The 19,729-nt window shown below is 37.3% G+C and overlaps 2 protein-coding genes across 3 annotated transcripts in view; one reads left to right on the top strand and one right to left on the bottom strand.

Moving 5' to 3' along the window:
• Positions 1-9,320: 9,320 nt before the first annotated feature.
• Positions 9,321-17,923, bottom strand: LOC122974201 (low affinity immunoglobulin gamma Fc region receptor II-c-like). 2 transcript variants are annotated; one of them, XM_044342170.1, is made up of 8 exons: positions 17,853-17,923; positions 17,305-17,393; positions 16,641-16,945; positions 14,398-14,661; positions 13,713-13,964; positions 12,893-13,006; positions 11,740-11,811; positions 9,321-9,957 (listed from the first exon to the last, which is right to left on the bottom strand). In XM_044342170.1, exons 3-8 carry the CDS (start codon positions 16,750-16,752, stop codon positions 9,908-9,910), a joined length of 864 nt encoding a protein of 287 aa, XP_044198105.1. In that variant the 5' UTR covers positions 16,753-16,945; positions 17,305-17,393; positions 17,853-17,923; the 3' UTR covers positions 9,321-9,907. The 2 variants fall into 2 exon arrangements, with proteins under 2 accessions (XP_044198105.1, XP_044198106.1); XM_044342171.1 differs by lacking the exons at positions 16,641-16,945; positions 17,305-17,393; positions 17,853-17,923 and adding an exon at positions 15,731-16,129 and having other exon boundaries at positions 9,322-9,957.
• Positions 17,880-19,729, top strand: part of LOC122974228 (myelin-oligodendrocyte glycoprotein-like) — a 73,224-nt gene continuing 71,374 nt past the window's right edge. Inside the window, exon 1 of the mRNA XM_044342216.1 lies at positions 17,880-18,062. Coding sequence (XP_044198151.1) covers positions 18,035-18,062 — 28 coding nt within the window. The 5' untranslated portion in view covers positions 17,880-18,034. The remainder of the gene's footprint in view (positions 18,063-19,729) is intronic.

The following is a 19,729-nucleotide window of genomic DNA, read 5'->3' as shown; positions in this document are numbered from 1 at the left end:
GCTGTCTTATTTCAAATTAAATTCAACTTTTCCAATTATTGTAAAGTTTGATAGTGATATAGGCAAATCCAGCATAGCAGCCTTTGAAGGAGGGTGTTTTTCAGCTCAGGACTGGCCATGACAGGCACTACTTGTCAGGGCATTGGAAGAAGACAAGACATGGCTCCATTCTCATCTCTCTTGCAGTGACAGAGCCCAGTAAGCCTGCCGGCTGCCCTCACAGCGATGGCCTGTCACAGACATTATCTGGTGGCTCTCCAGGCCAGCGTCTGAGAGCTGGCCTATAGCAGTGCTTCGGAGGCTGTGGTTTATGTAGACCTGTGAAAGACCCACCTGAAAGGGAGAATAATAAGGATATTTATTATATTTTAGGGATGGAGGGAGAAAATATTATTTAGTGTCATACAAAATTATCAGACTGTCATGTCTTTATTAGCCAATAGACTTTAAGCGTGATCACCTTTTCGCTGATCTTTTTCATCATGTTCCTGAGGTAGTGGACAGTGGAGGTTCCTTGCTGTACCACATGTTGGAGGTCTTGATGTGGTTTGGGATTTGGCATCTGACGGACATTTGGTAATATTTAACTTGAATTTTGCGACCGGATACAGCGGATCCTTGGGCCTGGCAAACATAAAACCTCTTTGTCTTTATGACTCTTAGCTTGTGGGTTGTGCACCAGGCTGACATGTTCGACTCCATCCTCGTCTCTCTGAAGTATGAAAGATGCCTTGGATAACTCCCAGTTGCCCTCCCTGCCATGCCGAGCCAAACATAGTTGGATGTCAAACCAGACTTTTCTGACCAGACCGAGGGGTGTATTTGAAGACAGTGCAATGGAATTTCTAATGAGTTCAAGGTCTGACTCAGAGATACGGGGATGGTCGAGGCTGGTATCTTTACCGCTTTTCCTATAACGTTTAAGTATGGCTTTAAACACTGCATTACTGGTCTTGAATCTGGTGTCAGTCATGACATTGAATTCAGTTAAAAGACGGTTAATACCTGCCCTCAGACTCTAGGTTGGCAACGCTGTACTCTCCTCTGCTTTGGTGGACTGGACAGCGGCATAAAACCCCCACAGGGTCTCATTCAGAGCATTGGCGGTATAGTTTTTAGTTACAGTCCATTTGTTTTTGTGCAAGGAAGTCTCAGAATATTAACCGCCCATTTCATTGTTTTTTTTTGTGTTGATCTCACCTTTTTCATCTTCTATTTGATTTAATTCTCCCGGTGTTAACTCCTTGTGCTGTTTCTCCCTTTTCTTTTCAATTTCTCTTTCTTCAGCTGTAGTCCAGTCACCAAAGTTGTCATAGTCTCCAAATAGGTTAAAAGAAATGTTGAAGTCACTCATTGCTGTAATTAGATATTAGCTTGTTAACGTGTTGCAATAAATTGTAAACAGAGGCTTTGACTGCGTCCCTGTTGCTATGGTTACTAACTTTAGTCAGCGCATTAATTTAGAACAGTGAACAGACAGTTTCACTGGAATTTCTCAGTAGGTATCCATTATCAGGAATTAATCCAATATCAGAATTGAGGATTCACCCAGACCATATTATAAAAATGAATAAACATCAAAGGAAATGAGTCAGTCTGAAACTAAAAATGTAACTTGTAATGTCAAACTGCAAACTGAGATCCACATCATCCATGCTGGGTTTCACACTAAAGTTCTGTGTTAAACCATCAAGGCTGTGCAGGTTACAGGCTGACTGCCTCTTGTTTGGTGATCTGGTGGCAGGATGTGGCGAGGGACCCCGGTGCAGTGGAGGGCAGCGCAGCGCAGCGCAGCGCTGCTCTCTCTTAGAGTCATTGGTGACATGGAGTAGCCCTCCCTCAGAGACTTCATCAGTGCTGATACATAAGCTGAGGGAGATAAAAATATTTAGATCACATTCAGTGATATAATATTTAATACATGCTGTAGGAATGTGTGTACTCAAATAGCTTTATGATTTTATGGGGAATTATGAGTTATTATTGTGCACAACTCCAACATGAAATTATTTGTCCAGCGACATACCTCATATTAGAGTAGGTATAATAGGTATAAGTAGGTAAAGGGGAATAGTCGTCCTTGTTGGCCACACAAGAGAGGTCAATTAGAATTATGATTGTCATTAATCTTAATTATGATTTTGCAGGGGTACAGGTCTTTTAAGGTTAAGTGACTGAGATGCAAGCACAAAAAAACACAAACAAGTCCAGTTTAATTACATACACATTTATTACTAATACTACAGCTACAAGTACTAAACACTACAACATTTTACAAACAAGACACAAGAGGGAAAGGGAAACTGGTACACAAGGCTATGGCTAGCAAATGATTTGAATGCATGATGCAGAGTTATGTATTGTGCAGTTGGTATGAGAGACCAGACAAATGGATGAGATGACTGTTACCTGAGAAGCAGTGAGTCAAATCAACGGTACAACAACTTAGTTCTGAATTACCAATTGAAGTTACAAATCATGAAAGTGCCAGGGTTCAAGCAAGTTGATGAAAGTTTTGTACGCATACTTGCTTGCTCCCTGGGGTGGTTTCTTGTGGAGAATGGAGTCCAATGTGCTGGAGTGAGGAGCAGGAGTCTGGATCTGGTAATGATGAGTAAGTCGGCCGGTCCGGACTTGAAAAGTTCCCATTGGAAGAGAGCTCCTGGTTTATGCTCTCATGCTCTCCTAGGCTTGACCCTCAACTCATGACTCCAAATTCTGAGTCAAACACAAAGTCAAAAGCAACAACAACCAGCAAAAAGAAGCCCAAAAGAGCACCTTAAAAACTTAATTTTTCAAATTAGGAATCACATGAATGTGTGTGTGTGTGTGTGTGTGTGAATGTCTGTATGTCACTGGGGCATGGCATATTGTACAGCATGTCTTGCCTTATGCTGGTGCCCAGTGATAAATTCTTGGGTTGGTCACTCAAGTCCTGAAAATCAAATTCCACAGTGGGATTAAAGTTGGTGCCAGCTTGTCTCTGTGTGTGACTGGCTCTCAGAGGTGAGTTATGATAACCGATGTTGGGGGTCTTTTATCCGAATGGTACTATCAGTTCACACTGGGGTATGAATTGGTCTTTGCATCTTGCTGGCTGTTGTAGCTTGAATGATCGAAGATGGTTTGAGTCAGTGGTCTGATTTGATGACCATGCAGGAGATGGGGGGTTCTTTATCGGATCCTGTCTGTTTGCAGGAGGTTGTTTAGATGGTCTGGTCAGTGAGGAGTTTGGGACTCTCTTCTTATATGTTATTGGGGGACTTTACCCTACAATGCACGGACCCAAATAATATATTATATGATGATTGAATGAAATTGGTAACTGGTTGATGACGGCTTGCCTCCACAGCTTCAGGTCCTCCACTCCCTCTCCTTCATGCCTGCATCCAAAGCCTCCCTGGACCTGTTTCAGAACAGAAACAAAATCTTGAAAAGGAAATATTAGATATAGAAAACAGCCAACTTAAACTAAACTACAAACATCAGGATACAATTTTTACCAACATGCCAGGCATTAAAGGAATGGTTTGTTCATTCTGGACTCAACACAAGTTAAAGAAGATGCGGGATATCAAAGAAACTGAAAGTGTTTACATGATGTTGAGACATCATCCAATGCTGCTGAACAATCAGCTGGCTCACCTGCTATTTATTAGCTGTTTCCTGACATCTCTACTTGCTCCTGATATGGTTTCGAAGTTACACAGAAAGCTTGAAACTGCAAATATGCGTCTGTCCTTTTTGAGAGTAACTCTTATTTTACATAACAGTGCAATGTCATACATATGCTATTATGCAGGAGAATATGGTGAAAGTCAATCATTAACTGTTTGATATAGAACAAATGCAGCTAATGTCAGATATGAGAGGACCTCAGAGACACCTCTACTCATTACTGCAGCATCTCCGAAAACCGAATATCACAGCTACATAACACCGCCTCAGAATAAAACCGTATATCACAGCTACGTAACAACATCTGAGAATAAACAATTAAAAATGTTTTAGTTGAGCAAACAGGAAGTCACCAAGCTATGTAACTAGACACCAGGATCCTGCGTTAGATAAGTTAGTAACTAACGTCATGCTGCGTCAGATGGTAACCGTGTTTACAAAATAGGATGCTAACAATGTTAGCTAACTAATGTTAGCATTATCCTTCATCAGCTGGTGGTTTTACAGGTTAGTTTCACTGCCTAACAACAATAAACACACATCAGATGTTACTTAAAATAAATCAAATTAAAAGAATGTAATGTGCATATGGCATCATCATACCTCATAGCTGGACTGTTATCTGCTCTCTTTCAAGCAGCAGCAGGCAGCTCTATCATACATTTTTACTGACAAAAAAGACATTTTAGAGCTGACAGATAGATTTCAGAGGCATCATCAGCCATGTAGACAAAATGTCACAGTATGGACTAATTAATGGAGCTGTTTATGACTTTACTCTGACATCTGATACATCAGCATCAGCATGCTAACATGCTCACATATGACAATGCTAACATGCTGCTGTCTAGCAGATATAATATTCACCATGTTCACTGTTAGTCTGCTAACATTTAGCTAAACACAGCTGAGCTGAATACATTTTAAGTTAAACCCAAGTATTCAATGAAAAGTTAAGGAATCAACAAAGTTATTACAATTCATCTTAATTTGTGTCGAAAACTTTATGCCAATTTCATGCAATAGTTCTTATGACATTGAATCTACAAATGTGAACCTCATAATGGTGCAAGATAAAGAGTCAGAGGATCATCAAGAGCCACTAATGTCTGTCCAGAATATCACGGTGACACATCCATTAGTTAGTTTTTGAGTTATTTTATCCTGGATCACAGTAGTGGACCAACACTGCCATTCCTAGAACCTAAAAACACAATTATTGTAGTCATAAAATGAATAACACATATACAGTAAAAACAGACTAGTTTGTGCATGAAAACCAGTTTGTAAACTAGATTTAATTAACTTGTTTTAAGTCAATTAACTGGGATACAGAGTTAACCAACAGTTATTGTCTGGTATAGAGAATATCATCATAAATCACAACATTTGCACCGCCAACATGTTCATTCACACGATTTACTGTTGTCAACACCCTATAAGGACCATTTATCTCAGTGCTCCTGGAAGTCTCACAGCTTCCTGTTACATTTATCTACTGGGAGGGTTGACCTTTAGCCAGTAAACAGACTTAGACTTGAAGCACAAACACAAAGCTTTATACGTGATTCCTGTTTCAGCTCTCCAACATTTGGGACAGTCTCTCAGGCAATGAGTGTATTATGTTTTTTTGTGTGTGTTTATGTGTGTGTGTGTGTGTGTGTGTAAAAACTTCAATGAATTATTACTTCCTGAAGCACTTAAGGATGTGCAACACCTACATTTCAATAAAGCTGATCAACAGCATCATACATGACTGCTTTGCGCCATCTATTGGGCATTTTAGTCTAAAATATTTTCAATACAGACACAACCAGACAAAATGTTCCCCTTAAGGGGGAAAAACTCTATAAAGAGGCATTTCAAGCCATTTAGTTGGAATGGAAATATTTTTGTTCTTCTTGATGTCTTCTCTGGTTTTTGACTTTGTTCTTTTGATTAATAAGTTCTTATTTTTCCTCAAACAGCATCAGAACCTTTATTGAACAAAGTCTTCAGGATGATATCATCAGTTTTCACTTATACTCACTTTATTAGGAACACCTGTGCAATCATATCCAATCCAATACAACAGCTCTGCATTAAATTCTACTTTTATGAAACTTATACACTTTCAGTTTTTGTTGACATTTTCAGAAAGGTGATAATTGTACTTTATGTTTATCATTGAGGTTGTAGTGGGTGGTGTTGGTGTACTGGAGTGCATTAGATTGTAAAGTGTTCCTAATATTCTGGTCAAAAGGAGAATTTATGGCAGAGTTCTTGTATTGGATTGCATTAGATTGCACAGGTGTCCCTAATAAAGTGCTTGGTTGACTCAACTGCTTCCATTCAAAAACAATACCGATGTTTGGCCAGGAGGTGTCACTATTTGAACATTTCAGATGCTTTGAAACAGATACAATAAAATTTATTTTACACATGTATCCAAACTTCTATTTATAATTCATACACTCATTTTTTTTTAATCACTCGGCTCCTCCTGGACCTTTTCAATTGATCTTTTTTAATTACCATGAGGCCCAGAACCTCAGGGGCCCCACAGGCTCCAGGTTAACCACATGGTAATTTAATTAGTTGATTTTATTTATTTTTTTAAACTGGATATACCACAAAAGGACATTATAAACTGAAATGATAGGGGCTTTAAGGCAACACCTGAATTGTTACCTGATCTTGAGACTCCATCTTGTAGAAGAACCCCAAGTTAAAATCAAATTGAAAAGCTTTTATTATTTCGCTCTAATTTGGGCTGAAATGTTGAATTCTACTAAAGAAATGTGTGCTTAATCAAGTTACCACAAACTAATTGCTAATAAATATGGATCTGAAACAATTAGTCAATAAATCCATTGGAATAATAAAGAACCCAAACATTCTTTAGGTCTAATTCCTTAATTGTGAGGATTTGATGTTTCTTCATCTTTTTTGTCTCTGCAGCGTCTCTTACTTCTTTAACTTTTAAAAAATACATAACGATCTATTGGGGACAATCCCAGATTCCTTTCACCAGTAAAAATCTGTCCTGTTCCTCCTTGTGTAAATTCCTTCCTTGTGTTTCTTCCATTGAAACACAGAAGAGACCTTGACTACACAAGGAAGCTACAGTTTTCTTCCAGGAAGTTATGAAATGACATTTAGAAGATACTAATAAGAGGAACACTGATTGATTATTTACTGTTAATCCCCCCAGCGTTCAGCTTCTGTTTCATGTGTCATATAACAAACTGGCCGATGAGTCAGTTTTCAGGTGATTACCAGGCCAATAACAGCCCCTCTCACAATAATGATCTTTGATCTTTGAAGAGTCTCATTTCACAACGGTGTTTTTAATTTGATGATGTGTAGTTCAAAAGATATCAAGACATCTGTGTTAAAAAAAAAACAGGCTGAATGTGATTGCAGGTTTTTAGACGTCTGTGTTTCATATAACTGATGTTAAACAACATTTCAATGATTATGTTTATTCGTGAGGCAAGTCCTAAATATAAAGAAAAATATTATATATATATATATATATATATATATATATATATATATATATATATATATAGATATATTTCATTACAAGAGTGCACTTATGTAGATTTACATTTGCTTACATATGATGGCGTTCATACTTATACCATTCTTACAATATTTATATGTTTAATAGTGAAAATAATAATATAAAATAAAAAGAAAGGGAAAAAAGAAAAGAAAAATCGGTAAATATGGTGTATATATACATAACACATAGATACAAAGTTAGTTTTATGTAACCAAGATGTTTAAAAACTCAATTGAGCCCAATTTAAGTGTTTATTTTTATGTTTTTTCATCAGTAAATTTTCAAATTAGCGCAGACTCAGTGTTTACTCAGTCGAAGGCGTGACTTCAGTATGGAAGGAATGCCCTGTGACGTTAAACAGGTGGTGAGTCAGTAAAAAGAATGAGGAAACACCTGTTGAATCAGGTATCGATAGCACAGGTGTAGTCGGTCAAAAGTCTAAGCCATATAGCAGCTGCACTTTGGCATCACTTTTACTGATATTAGATAGGACAAAAAAAAGTTTGATCTGATGTTGGCGCTACAGTCAGGACATCACCAAAGTTATCAAAGTTCATCTAGAAGCAGAACATGAATGTCTGAACCATATTTAAAGGCAATCCATCAGGTAGTTTTTGAGATATTTCAATGAGGACGACTGAAATATCGAACAGACCAATATTATCATCAGTTGAGCCATGATGCTAATGTGGCATAATTAAAAAAAAATATGATGTCAAACCCAAGAATTTCGAACATTCAATGGTATTTTAATTAAAGACATATTCAGCACATTTTCAGGTCTATATTTATATTCTGGGGCTCTACTGAAATATATTTCCATGATTTACAGTTAAAACTCCTTATTTATCTTATACTGGCCCTTTATGCAGCCCCTCAGTTCAGCCTCTGTCTGAAACAGGCCGTTTTAGCTCCTGTCTCTGTAAGGTCCCCCTCCCAATGAGCCCACTTCTGATTGGTCAGCTTCAGGAAGCTTCCTCCAGCTCTGGAGGCTACGTAAACAAACTATAGTAGCAGGATTCCTCTTCTTCTTTACTCAAAATGTCAACGTCTCAAATTCATTCATACATGTTGGAACATTCAACATGAACAACCTCAGCCACAAAGACTACGGAACAGACGGCCGTTTGTGGACATTTGTGAACTGACGTCATCACGGGGTGGAAGTAGAGGTAACTTTTCAAACAGACTTTTCCAAACAGGTTGAAGCCCTGACTTTTGACTTTCAGGCAGAGCTTGTACATACGTAAACCTCAGTTTTGGAACTTTGACCATGTTTAACATCTAACATCATAATAGTAAAACATGAAATATCCCCTTTAAACATTGTGGGAGCTGAACAGACAGAAACCCAAAAATATGTCCTTGTGATTTAACTGTTTAAAGGTCAAACAAGTTCCAGCTGCAGTCAAAAACATTTATATATAAACAATTGATCATATGACTACATATCATGTGAAATGTCATACACTTTGTGACAAATCCACAGAGAATTATCGCCTGACTGCAGTTTCCACACAGCTCTACAGACTCTGTTTTGGTTCCTTTTTGTTTTTTTTGGTTTCTAGCTGACAGCTGGACTTTTATCAACTTTGTTTCACGTAGCAGCTGGCAGCTAACAAATTAGCAACTAGTTTGTGAAGAAAGTGGAGCTTTTAGCAGCTAAAGAGCCAGATATTTCCCTCATGAGTTGGTAGAGAGCAAAAACAGAGCTAAAGGAGAGTGAATATTAGACTTATTTCTATGAAGTTGACGCAAACATGACTCAAATGATATGATAATGTTGCTCTGTGACTGCTAGCTGTTAGCTAAAACATTCACCACATTCAACATTATAACTTAATATGTTCCTTTGGTGTTTTTTAAAAATTTGTTTCACTCCCTCCCCCCAAAAATCAATTCATGCAGCTTTAAGATTGTCTTACATAATGACCTTAATACTGAATATCTGTCAGGGTTTTGGTCATTAAAGTCCCCTTCCACTCAAAAATATGTTTTTCTTGTTCCTACAGTTGAATGTTTGAGTTTCACTGTACAGAATGATGTATGTGCAGAGTTTGTTTTCACATTCATCTGCTGAAAGTGGAAAGTTTCTCTGTGCTCATTGAAAATCAGATTTTAAGGGGTGATGTGGAAACTTGAAGCCTCTGGTGCAGTGTTTGTCCAATCATGTCTCTGTTTTATCCTTTTTTCCTGCTTTAGAAACAAATTATCATGAATGTGACATGTTCAATAAATGGTAGTAAAACTTATTTAGTCTTAACGATAATTTTAATCAGTAGCTCTTCTGTTGTCTGTTCAGGTTTCTCTACATCAAGCTAAGAAAAAGTCCCTGTATGTAGTTTCCCACAAGTTTCTTGTTTATATTTTTTGAACAGGTCAGGTGAGTCTCATGAAGACACAGACAATGAACTCTCTGTTTCATTATATTTAGACTGAGAGTTAAGTGTCTTTGTCAAACAATAGGACTTTATTCCCTTGTTATTTAAGTAGTTTCATTTCTGCAAATGTCAGAATGAGTCCTGAACGCTTAGGTGAGTCTTGAACTATTTTCAGCCACAGCGCTGAGGAAAATAAACTGTAATCGATTCTGTTTTCAATAAAAGCAGATTGAACATTTCATCTGTTTAATCCATAAAATTATAGAAATACACATTTCATCACTGGTTCTGTTTCCTGTCAGGTGGTTCCTGGTTTAACTGTTGAGTAGACCGATGCAGCATCCACATCTGTTGAGGAAGGAAAAACACTTTCAGCATGCAAGTACTAATGTCATGCAGTGGACAAAATAATAGAAACACTATAATTTCACTGTGCAGAAGCGAAGCATCTATAACTTTAAAGTTCCCTCAAATCCAAGCAAATCAAATGAACTCTATCAGCTTTTTAACTTAACCTATTATAGGAACATGTAACAAGGTGTGGTCTCATGGATTTTCCCTTTATTCCCTTTGTTTATTTTGCCAGCATAAGAGCTGTTCCATGATAACTCCCAAATCTATTAAAATTCCCCTTCATTATGTGAGGGGGGATTTCTGACATACAGTGTGAAGAGATGAATAATGAAGAAATTGAGTCTCTTTACCACTAAAGAAGAGTGAGAGGTTTGTTTGATTCTCTATACACCTGTGTTTGCACTTTTAATTTAGGTTTCTGCTTATAATATGAACAAAACGAAATGTGAGTATATATGTAAAAAAACACAAACTGTGATAAAATGTTATTCAAATTAATTACAAATAAAAATATACATACATAACATTTTGCAAACAATCAGCTGTTTTACATGTAAAATATTGATCTGACAAGTACTTCAAACTTGTACTTAAGTGCAGTAACTTGAATAAATGTACTTTGTTACATTTCACCACTGTTCAATGGTTCAATAACAGTCAAACTGAGTGTAGTTATAACTGTCAGATAGATGCAGTGGAGTCAAAATCACAGTAGAACTACATAATATATATTATTATAATATATATAATTCTGTCTGTTGTAAATGAATAAATTCATTTTTCATGCAGTTTCAAGCTCCAGAGGTCCAGAAAAAAGTAATAAAATAAAAAAAACAGATCAGGAGCCAAAAGACAGTAAAGCAGGAAAAAATCTGAAGATTAACTGCAGTCAGGTGGACATTTCATGTCTGCAGTCTGTCACTTTGTTTTGGTTCAGTTTGTTCCATAGCCTTTCTATATCTCTCCATTACCATCCATTCAGTCTGTATCTATGTGTTTTGTTTTTCTCTGCTCCTTATCAACATGTTTCTGTTATGTTTCTATCGATGTCCTCATATCTGTTAACCTACAAATCATTGAAAGTAAAGTCTAAGAATAGAAACTCAGGGTTTCCCTCTGAGTTTAAGGGGGCAGACATATGACCTCATTCTTACTGTTTTGTTTACTGTAACCATGGCAATGTCTGCTTGATGTCACTGAGGACCAATAAGAGCACAGAAAAGTGCAAGAGGGCGGAACTTCCGTTTCCAAGCAGATAACAAACACCCAGAGGGACGAAACATAACAGTCATTACATAACAGAAGAATGTGTGTGTGTGTGTTTTAATGTAGATACTCGAAACACTGAGAGGTAGAAAAGTGTGTTTAAATTCTTCTTTTATAGAAGAGCTGAAGTCTGATGTGTTTTTATAAACTGTAAAGTTCTGACATTTGTTTTTAATTCAACATCTCATCTGAATATTTGTGATTTTTTTTGGTCCCTTTTTTTTTTTCTTTACGTCTTTTATATCAACTGTTGGTTATTATTTGGAGAACAAGTCTATAACAGTAGATTATATATTAACTATTATTTGCTTGTTATCTTTTCTAAAAGTCCAAGTAACGTGTTCAAACTGCTCGTTTTATTCAGCCAGAAGATCAAAAACTCAGACATTCAGTTTATTATTATATATGACAGAGAAAAGTGTAAAATCCTCACATTTAACCAAACCAGTGAATATTTGGCTTTTAATTGCTTGGAAAAATAACTTAAACCATTAATAGATTATCAGTTACCTCTGATCCTCTTTGGTTCCACTTGCTGTGTGATGATGACATCAGTGTAGGAGACATCAGTGTTGAGTTTACCTGCAACACAAAACTGCTGACTGTTAAACACCAGCTGGGTTTAAACATTTAAATCCAGATATTTGATGTAAATTATAATGAAATAAAAAAAGAATAAAAGAAGAATACAAGTATAAAGCATTTCGTGACACCAGAAACCAGAAGAATGTTGTTCTATCCACTGATGTCACTGTGCAAAACAAAACCTTGGTTTGCTCTGTTTAATATGAATGCTTCATGGACCGTCATAGCTATTTTTATGTAGCTGGTGACACTCCCAGTTCTGTCTTTGTTGTTTGAAGTTTGAGCTGTAATCATTTTTAGAAACAATTCCTTTGAAATGAGCCGCAGACATTTCTCGAGGATGTAAGATGCTATAAGAATTAGAGCTTCAAAGCTTAGAAAGCTTAGTCGATTAATGGATTAGTTGTCAACTATTAAATTAATCAATAACTATTTGAATGATTGATTCATCATTTGGAGTCATTTTTAAGAAAAAAATATCCAATTTCTCTGATTCCAGCTTCTCAAATGTGAATATTTTCTTTATTCCTCTATGACAGTAAACTGAACATCTTTGGGTTGTGGACTGTGAAAAATATGAAGGCGTCAACTTAGACCAAACAACAAATCAATTAATAGAGAAAATAATCGACAGATTGATCGATAATTAAAGTTAGTTTATTATATAATTAATTATAATTAGTTGCAGCCCTAGTAAGAATCCATTAGATATATCTCTGTCTATCCATGCTGCTGTGGATATAATAAATATATCAAAGATTATGAAGAAGAAATCACTTGATGCTCATTATTTAGTGTCTGTAAAACATATCTGATCCTCCTTCAACAATATTTCACTACTAAAATACAAAAAGCAAAAAAAAAAAAAAGTAAAGCAGTGGAACTACAAATTGAGAAAGATTCATCAATGTGACAGCGGAAGATGGAGTTTCCTCAGTTGTCATAGAGTTGAAAGCATCAGAATAAGCTAGTAAGTGGAACTTGAGTAAAGACAAATTACATAACACATTTATTGTCTGATGTTGACAAAAACAGCAGGAAGAAAAATGTCACGTAATTTACATGAAAGCCGGCTGACCTTTAAGCCTTCTCCAGAGGTAGAACAGCATCAACGAGGCTAGCAAGAGGCAGAAGCCCACCACAGGAAGTAGAATGCATGCGAGGGGGCACTGAGACGGCTTACATCGCCCTGCTTCAAAACAAAAATACCACAAGTTGGCCTCAATATAAAAAGTGTCTACACAGCAGGCAGGCTTTGGGCTAAGTGAGGCTTAACACGCCGTGGTTTCATCTCTGAACAGACAATGATAAATTCATACCAATATTTTCATCAAACTCCTGGTAAGACAGCAAACCAGAACATTGAAGATGTTGGAATATCCCTCTAAAGTAGAGCGTGCTCTGTTATTTATAGTTATGGAACCAAATTCAGTAGTTGTACCTTGTTATCTGTCCACCATATTTTTTGCCAGTTAGAAAATGCGTATTCATCTATTTATGGATTCCCCTGATAAAACCATAAAACAGGGTATTTGCATTTTAAATGAAGCAGAAGAAGCAAATCAAGGTTGTAGAAGTAATGTTGTTTATAAGGTATTTTATACATTTCCGCTCATCTAAACAACTTCATACATCAACATTGCACTTCCTTGTTTCACCAGCAATCCAACTGCCAGGTATGAAGTAGATCCGATGAACGGTTCTCAAGATATGCGAAGGACAAACATACATACAGACAGACAGACATATAAAGAGATGATCTACAATCTTAAGAACAAAATGCTGCAGCTAATGTGACTGACTAGTGCAAGCACCTGTCTAGCGAGTTAGCTGTTAGCTTACCAAGCAATATTTCACCAACAAGCCCTTTGAGTAGTCATAAAGAAACAAGAGCTCACCTCTGACAGCCAGCCAGCTGTCTGGTGATTGTCCAACTCCAGAGATGTTACACTTGTAGAATCCTTCATCGGATTTAGAAATGTTGTGGATGGTGATGTTTCCGGTAGAGCTGGTCGCCATGAGGAAGCCATTTTTGTAGAAATTGGTTGTGAGGTTGGAAGAAGAAGTCGTATTTATATTCTTACAGCTCAGAGTCACGTCGTCTCCCTCCATCACAGGAAGGACAGGACTCTCCAGGATCACAGGACCAGCTGGATAGAAGACATGCTGAATGAGAGATTGCATGGAGCTACAGAAGCTTGTTGAACAGAGGCTATACATGCCGTACAAACACAACAAGTCCTGTAGTGAAGGTACAGTTGTGTATCCTTCAACTAAGACGTGTCACGTGTCAAGACGTTGCTTTGAACCTTGAATGTTGCTCTATGTCTACCTTTGCTATTTAGAGAAGACAGTCACTGCTTTAACCACAAAAGGGTGCTTGTCAGGAGAACGTAAAAATAAATTGTTTGAGGTATTTAAACAAACAACCAATGCTGCTGTTTTTCTGTAGAGGACAGAACTAGATGCACTCAACATGCATTTGAGAACACAAAAAGAATAGTAAAAGTGTTTTCTTCCCTAAAAGCCTCTGACTGTGGTACCTTGAGTGCCTATTTGCTACAGCTGGTAGTTTAAACTCACCGGTCACAGTGATGTTGATGGTGTTGCTGCATTCTCCTGTTCCAGACTCACACCAGTACACTCCAGTGTCAGATGGGTAAAGGTCATCGATCAAGCAGTGAGATTCATTTCTTTCATTCAAGGATGGGCGACACTCTTCGTTTATTAATGTAGATGTGTTCTTTATAACTCTCCAATGAGATGACTTTCCCGGCTCCCCACAGCTCAGAGATAACGACTCGTACTGAAAAAACTGAGATTTGTTGGGAAGGACTCTCAGGGAAGCTGCAAGAGTCAGAAAAATGATCACAAATTGAGTTTTTCATTGTAATCGCAACAAGCAACAAAAGATCTCTCGCAGAAGTGAAAAACCATGAAAACTTTGCTGCTGTTTAGACATCCGGTAAGTTTTTCACCTTCTTTAGAGCTGGTTGCTTCCTTGTTTCACTAAGAATGTTACTTTTAAAAAACAAATGTGATTCAAGCTGCTTTAAGCTTCCTGGTTCTCTGCAAACTTCATTTTAAGTACAAGAGCAATAAAACCTCTCAGCTGCATTCAGTGTTGTGGTCGATGGGAAGCTGTGAATTATTTTGTTGAGTTTATTTTCTATTAATGATACAGGATGATTGCAATGCTATGAAGACGAAACCAAAGAAGCAACAGCGATAACATCTGCAGCTGCAGAGTGATGCAGTACATTCAATGTGATCAAGGGTTGACATATCGCACACAATCAAAGAAAAACGAACAACAGATCAAACTAGCTGCTGTACATTTCTAAAACGACAATAAAGGCTCTCTGCAGAGACAAGGACGGACTCTGTTGGCTTTTGGATTTTTCTGATGGCCTGGTGAGTTCTTGTTGTCTTTTTGTACCTTTTATTGTAACAATGATCATGTTCTTTACTCTTACTTACTTCATTCATTTATTTATCAGGGACAACACATCAATTAACATCAGTATGACGTAAATGTGTAAGATTTAGCCAAAATTTCTAATTTCACCTGCAGTCCCCATGCAGGATGATGTTATACATAGAAAGTAACAAATATAACATATTAAAAACAAACAAATCTACATAATTGTAGTATTTAATTATCAATACATTAGGAGTAACTGTGGTTGTGGTTTATTGTAAAATAAATATTGTCAACTCTAATCTAAAATAATACTCTTGTTGTTTGAAATGATGATAATGATGCATCATATTTTTCAGTTAGAAATAGATATGAACACTAAAACTGCTCAGAAACAAAGATGCACACAAATAAACACACTTTGATATGAATTAGAAGTTTTGCAGCGGATGTTTCATAACAAAATAAGAGTGAAAACTGTCCATAAACACTCACCAACGACAGTGCACAGTATTGTGATCTCCATGCTGCTTGGCTGCAGATAGACTGACTGACTGGCTGGGAACACGATGGAGCTGCTTCACACCTAAAGTCTGACTTTATGACATAGAGGCCACAGCTTCCTGCCCTAATCATAATCTGCGGGTCAAATAGAGCGAAGAGTTTGTTTGTGCAGGATGTCTCAACTTGTTTTAACACCTCAAATGTCAAATGTTTACGACTGTGGCCTCCTTTTACTTTCTGTAGTCTGAAGTTTTTTCTCACGTAGACATTTTTAAATCTGCATCAGAACAGACAATCATCCACTAATCCTGCCTGTTACAGAGTCACAATTTATCAAGTCTGTCCTAAAACAATATTCAGGAGCCCAAATGAACATTGACACGTTTTACTTGCTGTAATCATTCCTCCTGTTCACACTGACCATCAAGAGGTTCCTTCATCATGCACTTACAATGTAAGTGATGGAGGTAAAAATCTGTGTATTTAAAAGTTCATGTGAAGTTGATCGACAGCTTGCGCCATCTAAATTAGTCAAATGAAGTCTTTCAAAGTTTCTGTCTTTTTAGTGCCAGATTTCCTCTTTTTGTTATGATCTTCCCACTGACAGCTAGGTATGACAACACCACTTGGATAAACTATATACACTCGCACAAATGTGATTTCAGCATCAGATGTATTTTTTTCTTTGGGATTGAAATAAACTAACTGAACTTTTTGACGCTAAATTACATCCATTATACACTCATAGAGCACACTACAGACTGGTAAAATATGGAAAAATAAAATAGAAACATAATATAAAATATGTTAAATTCAAAAGCACACCAGCATAAGTTTTCATAGAAAGATGATGTTGTTTTCCTTTTGGTTTACAATCAACAGGACCCAAATTCTACATTACCAGGGAAAAACAAGTGAGGGAGACCATCAGGACCAACCATGGTCTGGATGCCCAGGTCCAGTGGTTCAAGTAGGAGGGCATGGTTTGGACAAACCTCCTCCCCTTCTTTCATCGGTGCCTTGGAGGAAGAGCTGTGCCAGATGTCCTGGTGATCCACTGTGGAGGAAATGACCTCGGGAACATAAAGAGCGTCAAGCTAGTCGCAGGGATCAAGCAGGACTTGCAAGATCTCCACTGACAATTCCCTCAGATGAAAATCATCTTCTCTGCCATCAGCCAGCGGTGCCGGTGGAGGTCTGCCCATCCTAAGAAGATGGACAAAGCCCAGTGCTTTATTAACAGTGTGATGCCTACCTTTGTTTTGTCTGTAATATATTATTATATATATAATTATTATTATTATATAATAATAATAATATATTTGTAACAAATATTGCCCAGTGTCTGAAAGACCAAATCCAGTGTGGTGATACTGGATTTGGATTTCCCATTAATGTTTTGGCAGCAAAAAAAGGATAGGATTTTATACTTTGTGTGATGTTTGATGTGCACTTTTTTTTTTTTTTTTTACATACAAGGGTAGCCATCACACTTGTCAGTTCTGTCACAGCTCTTCCTCTTCCTCTCCCTTCTTCTTCTTTCTTCTCCAAACCCTGTGATTTACCCCAGCCTTTTCACCTGATGGACTTCCTCAGTTGTTGTTCCCCATGGTGAATGTAGCCAGGGGTTTGTAGGGTCAGACAAAAGTTCTGCCTGTTTTTGTGCAAATAAATATTCTTCTTCTATAGCATTACTACTATCAGAAGAATACACAGTGTATGTGAAAGAATTCCAGAATAAAGTTTTTTGCTCAACATACAAGTAAAGACCTTTACCTTACATCACATTGGGTTTTATTTAACCCTGTCATAATACATACATTACATAACAAAACAAATGAATTTCTCTTATAATCATATACTCTTCTATACTCATGTTGAAAAACATTAACAATACATTCTTTTTTAGAACAAATGTTCAAGCAAATACTGAAAGCTTGCATGCTTTTATTTTTTTAACACTACTTTTATTACTTCCAGGGCAAAAGAATTAGATCTTGAACATGAACCAAACAGTTTTAGTTTAATAAACAATATAAAAATCTACACGACCCACATTCACGGTGGAAATTTAAATCGTGACATGCAGTTTGTCCAAGTGGTGTTGCCGTACCTAGCTGTCCAAACGGCGGATCCGCTTCTGTGTGCAGTGACCATAGAAATATGAAAAGAACAAGTAGTGACAAGCAGGATGGCTAACTGGTTACTGAGCGGGGATTCAACTCTTTCTGGAATCAATGAGGCTTATCAAAATAAAGCAAGTGAGGTCTTTATGGAATTTCCTTCTCTGCCTTGATGGAAAACTCCTCTGTTTGTTTTCTGGGTGAGTCACTAATCTGATAATGATGAGTCATGTTGGTTCGTCACCGCCCAGTCATCATGACAGTGATAATGTGAGAGATAAATCAGTAATAATGAACTCAGTGTGAATATGGTTCATAAATAGTTGGGATCGATCTGGGGGGTATTCCATCATGCTGGCTAACGGGATAGCCTAGCTTATTTCGACAAGCTTCGCTAATTGAAGTGAGAGTTCCATCACTGCGGTTTATATGAGTCCCAGCTCAGTAACCATGGTAACTCAGTCAGCTGAACTAGCTGCTCTGTGGCAGGTTAAAGGTCAAGTTTAACTCAGCTGAATGTCAAAGAATGTCTGACAGACGGAAACAGATTCTCACAAGACGCTTCCATCAAGTGTCTTTTCACACTCGCATCACTTGTCTGTGTTCAGGAAACATAAAATAGAAGAACTGTGAGGGACTTTTACAAAAATACTTAACTAGTTCCCCATTTTACTCGCGGTCACTCCTGTATTGGACTGGACCCTTTTATTTAAAAGCTTATAATGTAAGAAATAAAAGTGTGCCAGCGTTATTTTGAAGTTATTTATTTATTCACTCACTCATTTTGTTCAAGATGTGAAGACAAAAAGAAAATTAAATAAAGGCCCAACCATGACCTTCTGCTGTGTTTAACTGTGTACAGTATTAACTGCTTATAGTAATCAGAACTCACCGCTCTCTTCACCTGTTCTGCCGCCGGGAAAAGAAGGAACTTGTTGCTGGCAAAAGTCAGAACCTGCTGCTTCAAAAATGCTCATTATGCGTCTGAAACAGCTGCACTGTAGTTTAGAAACAGTCAATAAAGTTCAGTAACTCTATATTCATGTAGGGTAATAAATATACAAATGTCAATTAGATGGTATTCTGCATGAGAAATAAAGAAAAGAAAAAGGTTATGATGTTATAGTGATATTTGACCCGGACAGACTGTATTTATATCCTTCTCCAGTTTCTTTATCTCCAACTGCAACTTAATTTTTAACTTTCATCGACGCTTGTTAATGGACATTTTGTGAAAGAGAAAATGTGTCAAAGAGTTTGATAATGTTGGGAAGTTGGTTCTCTTAAGTTGCCGACGATGTAATTTTAATTATACGTCTGATATTATCTAGCCAGTGATAATATAACCACACTGATCTGAAGGGCAATACTGCTGAATGCTCATTTATTAACATATAAAGATAAACTCATGAACAGGGACAAGCGCTGTTCTTCACTTTCCCCACCCAGACTCATCAAACTGGATGTGGGATTGAACTGTCAACCTCCTAATGATAAGTTCACTCCTCTAACCTTTAGGCCATCACTACCTGCCTACAGGTATGCATTTAATCTGTCATCAATTTTGTGCCGAGTCATCTCCTTCACCTTGTTAATTGTAACAGTATTGGCCTTTTTGGTGAAAACCCCTTTATATTCTTCATGTAGTTTCATCAGCAGGTTTGTTCTGCTGCTGAGAAGAACAGCGCTCTAGTTTTCTCTTCTTTTTGCGACATAGTATCGTCTTTTCTACAATCGACTGTTCTGGGCTGCTTATGTACTCCATGCACGTGCACACTTCAAGCTTATTCCAGTCTGGATAGACTTAGCATTGACTAGAGGCAGCTAAGCTGCATTAGTGGAACGGCTTGAGCCTCAAGTGAAAGTT

This window comes from Thunnus albacares, chromosome 22, assembly GCF_914725855.1.
Source record: "Thunnus albacares chromosome 22, fThuAlb1.1, whole genome shotgun sequence".
Taxonomy (NCBI): Eukaryota; Metazoa; Chordata; class Actinopteri; order Scombriformes; family Scombridae; genus Thunnus; species Thunnus albacares.
Note: the sequence above shows the minus strand (reverse complement) of the source record. Positions and strands in the feature narration are given on the sequence as shown.

Bases quoted from the DNA above. Each gene is read 5' to 3' on its own strand.
- LOC122974201 (XM_044342170.1), bottom strand. From the start codon at position 16,752: ATGAAAGAAGGGGAGGAGGTTTGTCCAAACCATGCCCTCCTACTTGAA. The intron at 13,007-13,712 runs GTGAGCTCTTGT...TTTGTTTTGAAG, and splicing joins CAGCTGGCTGGCTGTCAGAG to CAGGGCGATGTAAGCCGTCT. The intron at 11,812-12,892 runs GTCAGCCGGCTT...TTTGTGTTGCAG, and splicing joins CCTCTGGAGAAGGCTTAAAG to GTAAACTCAACACTGATGTC.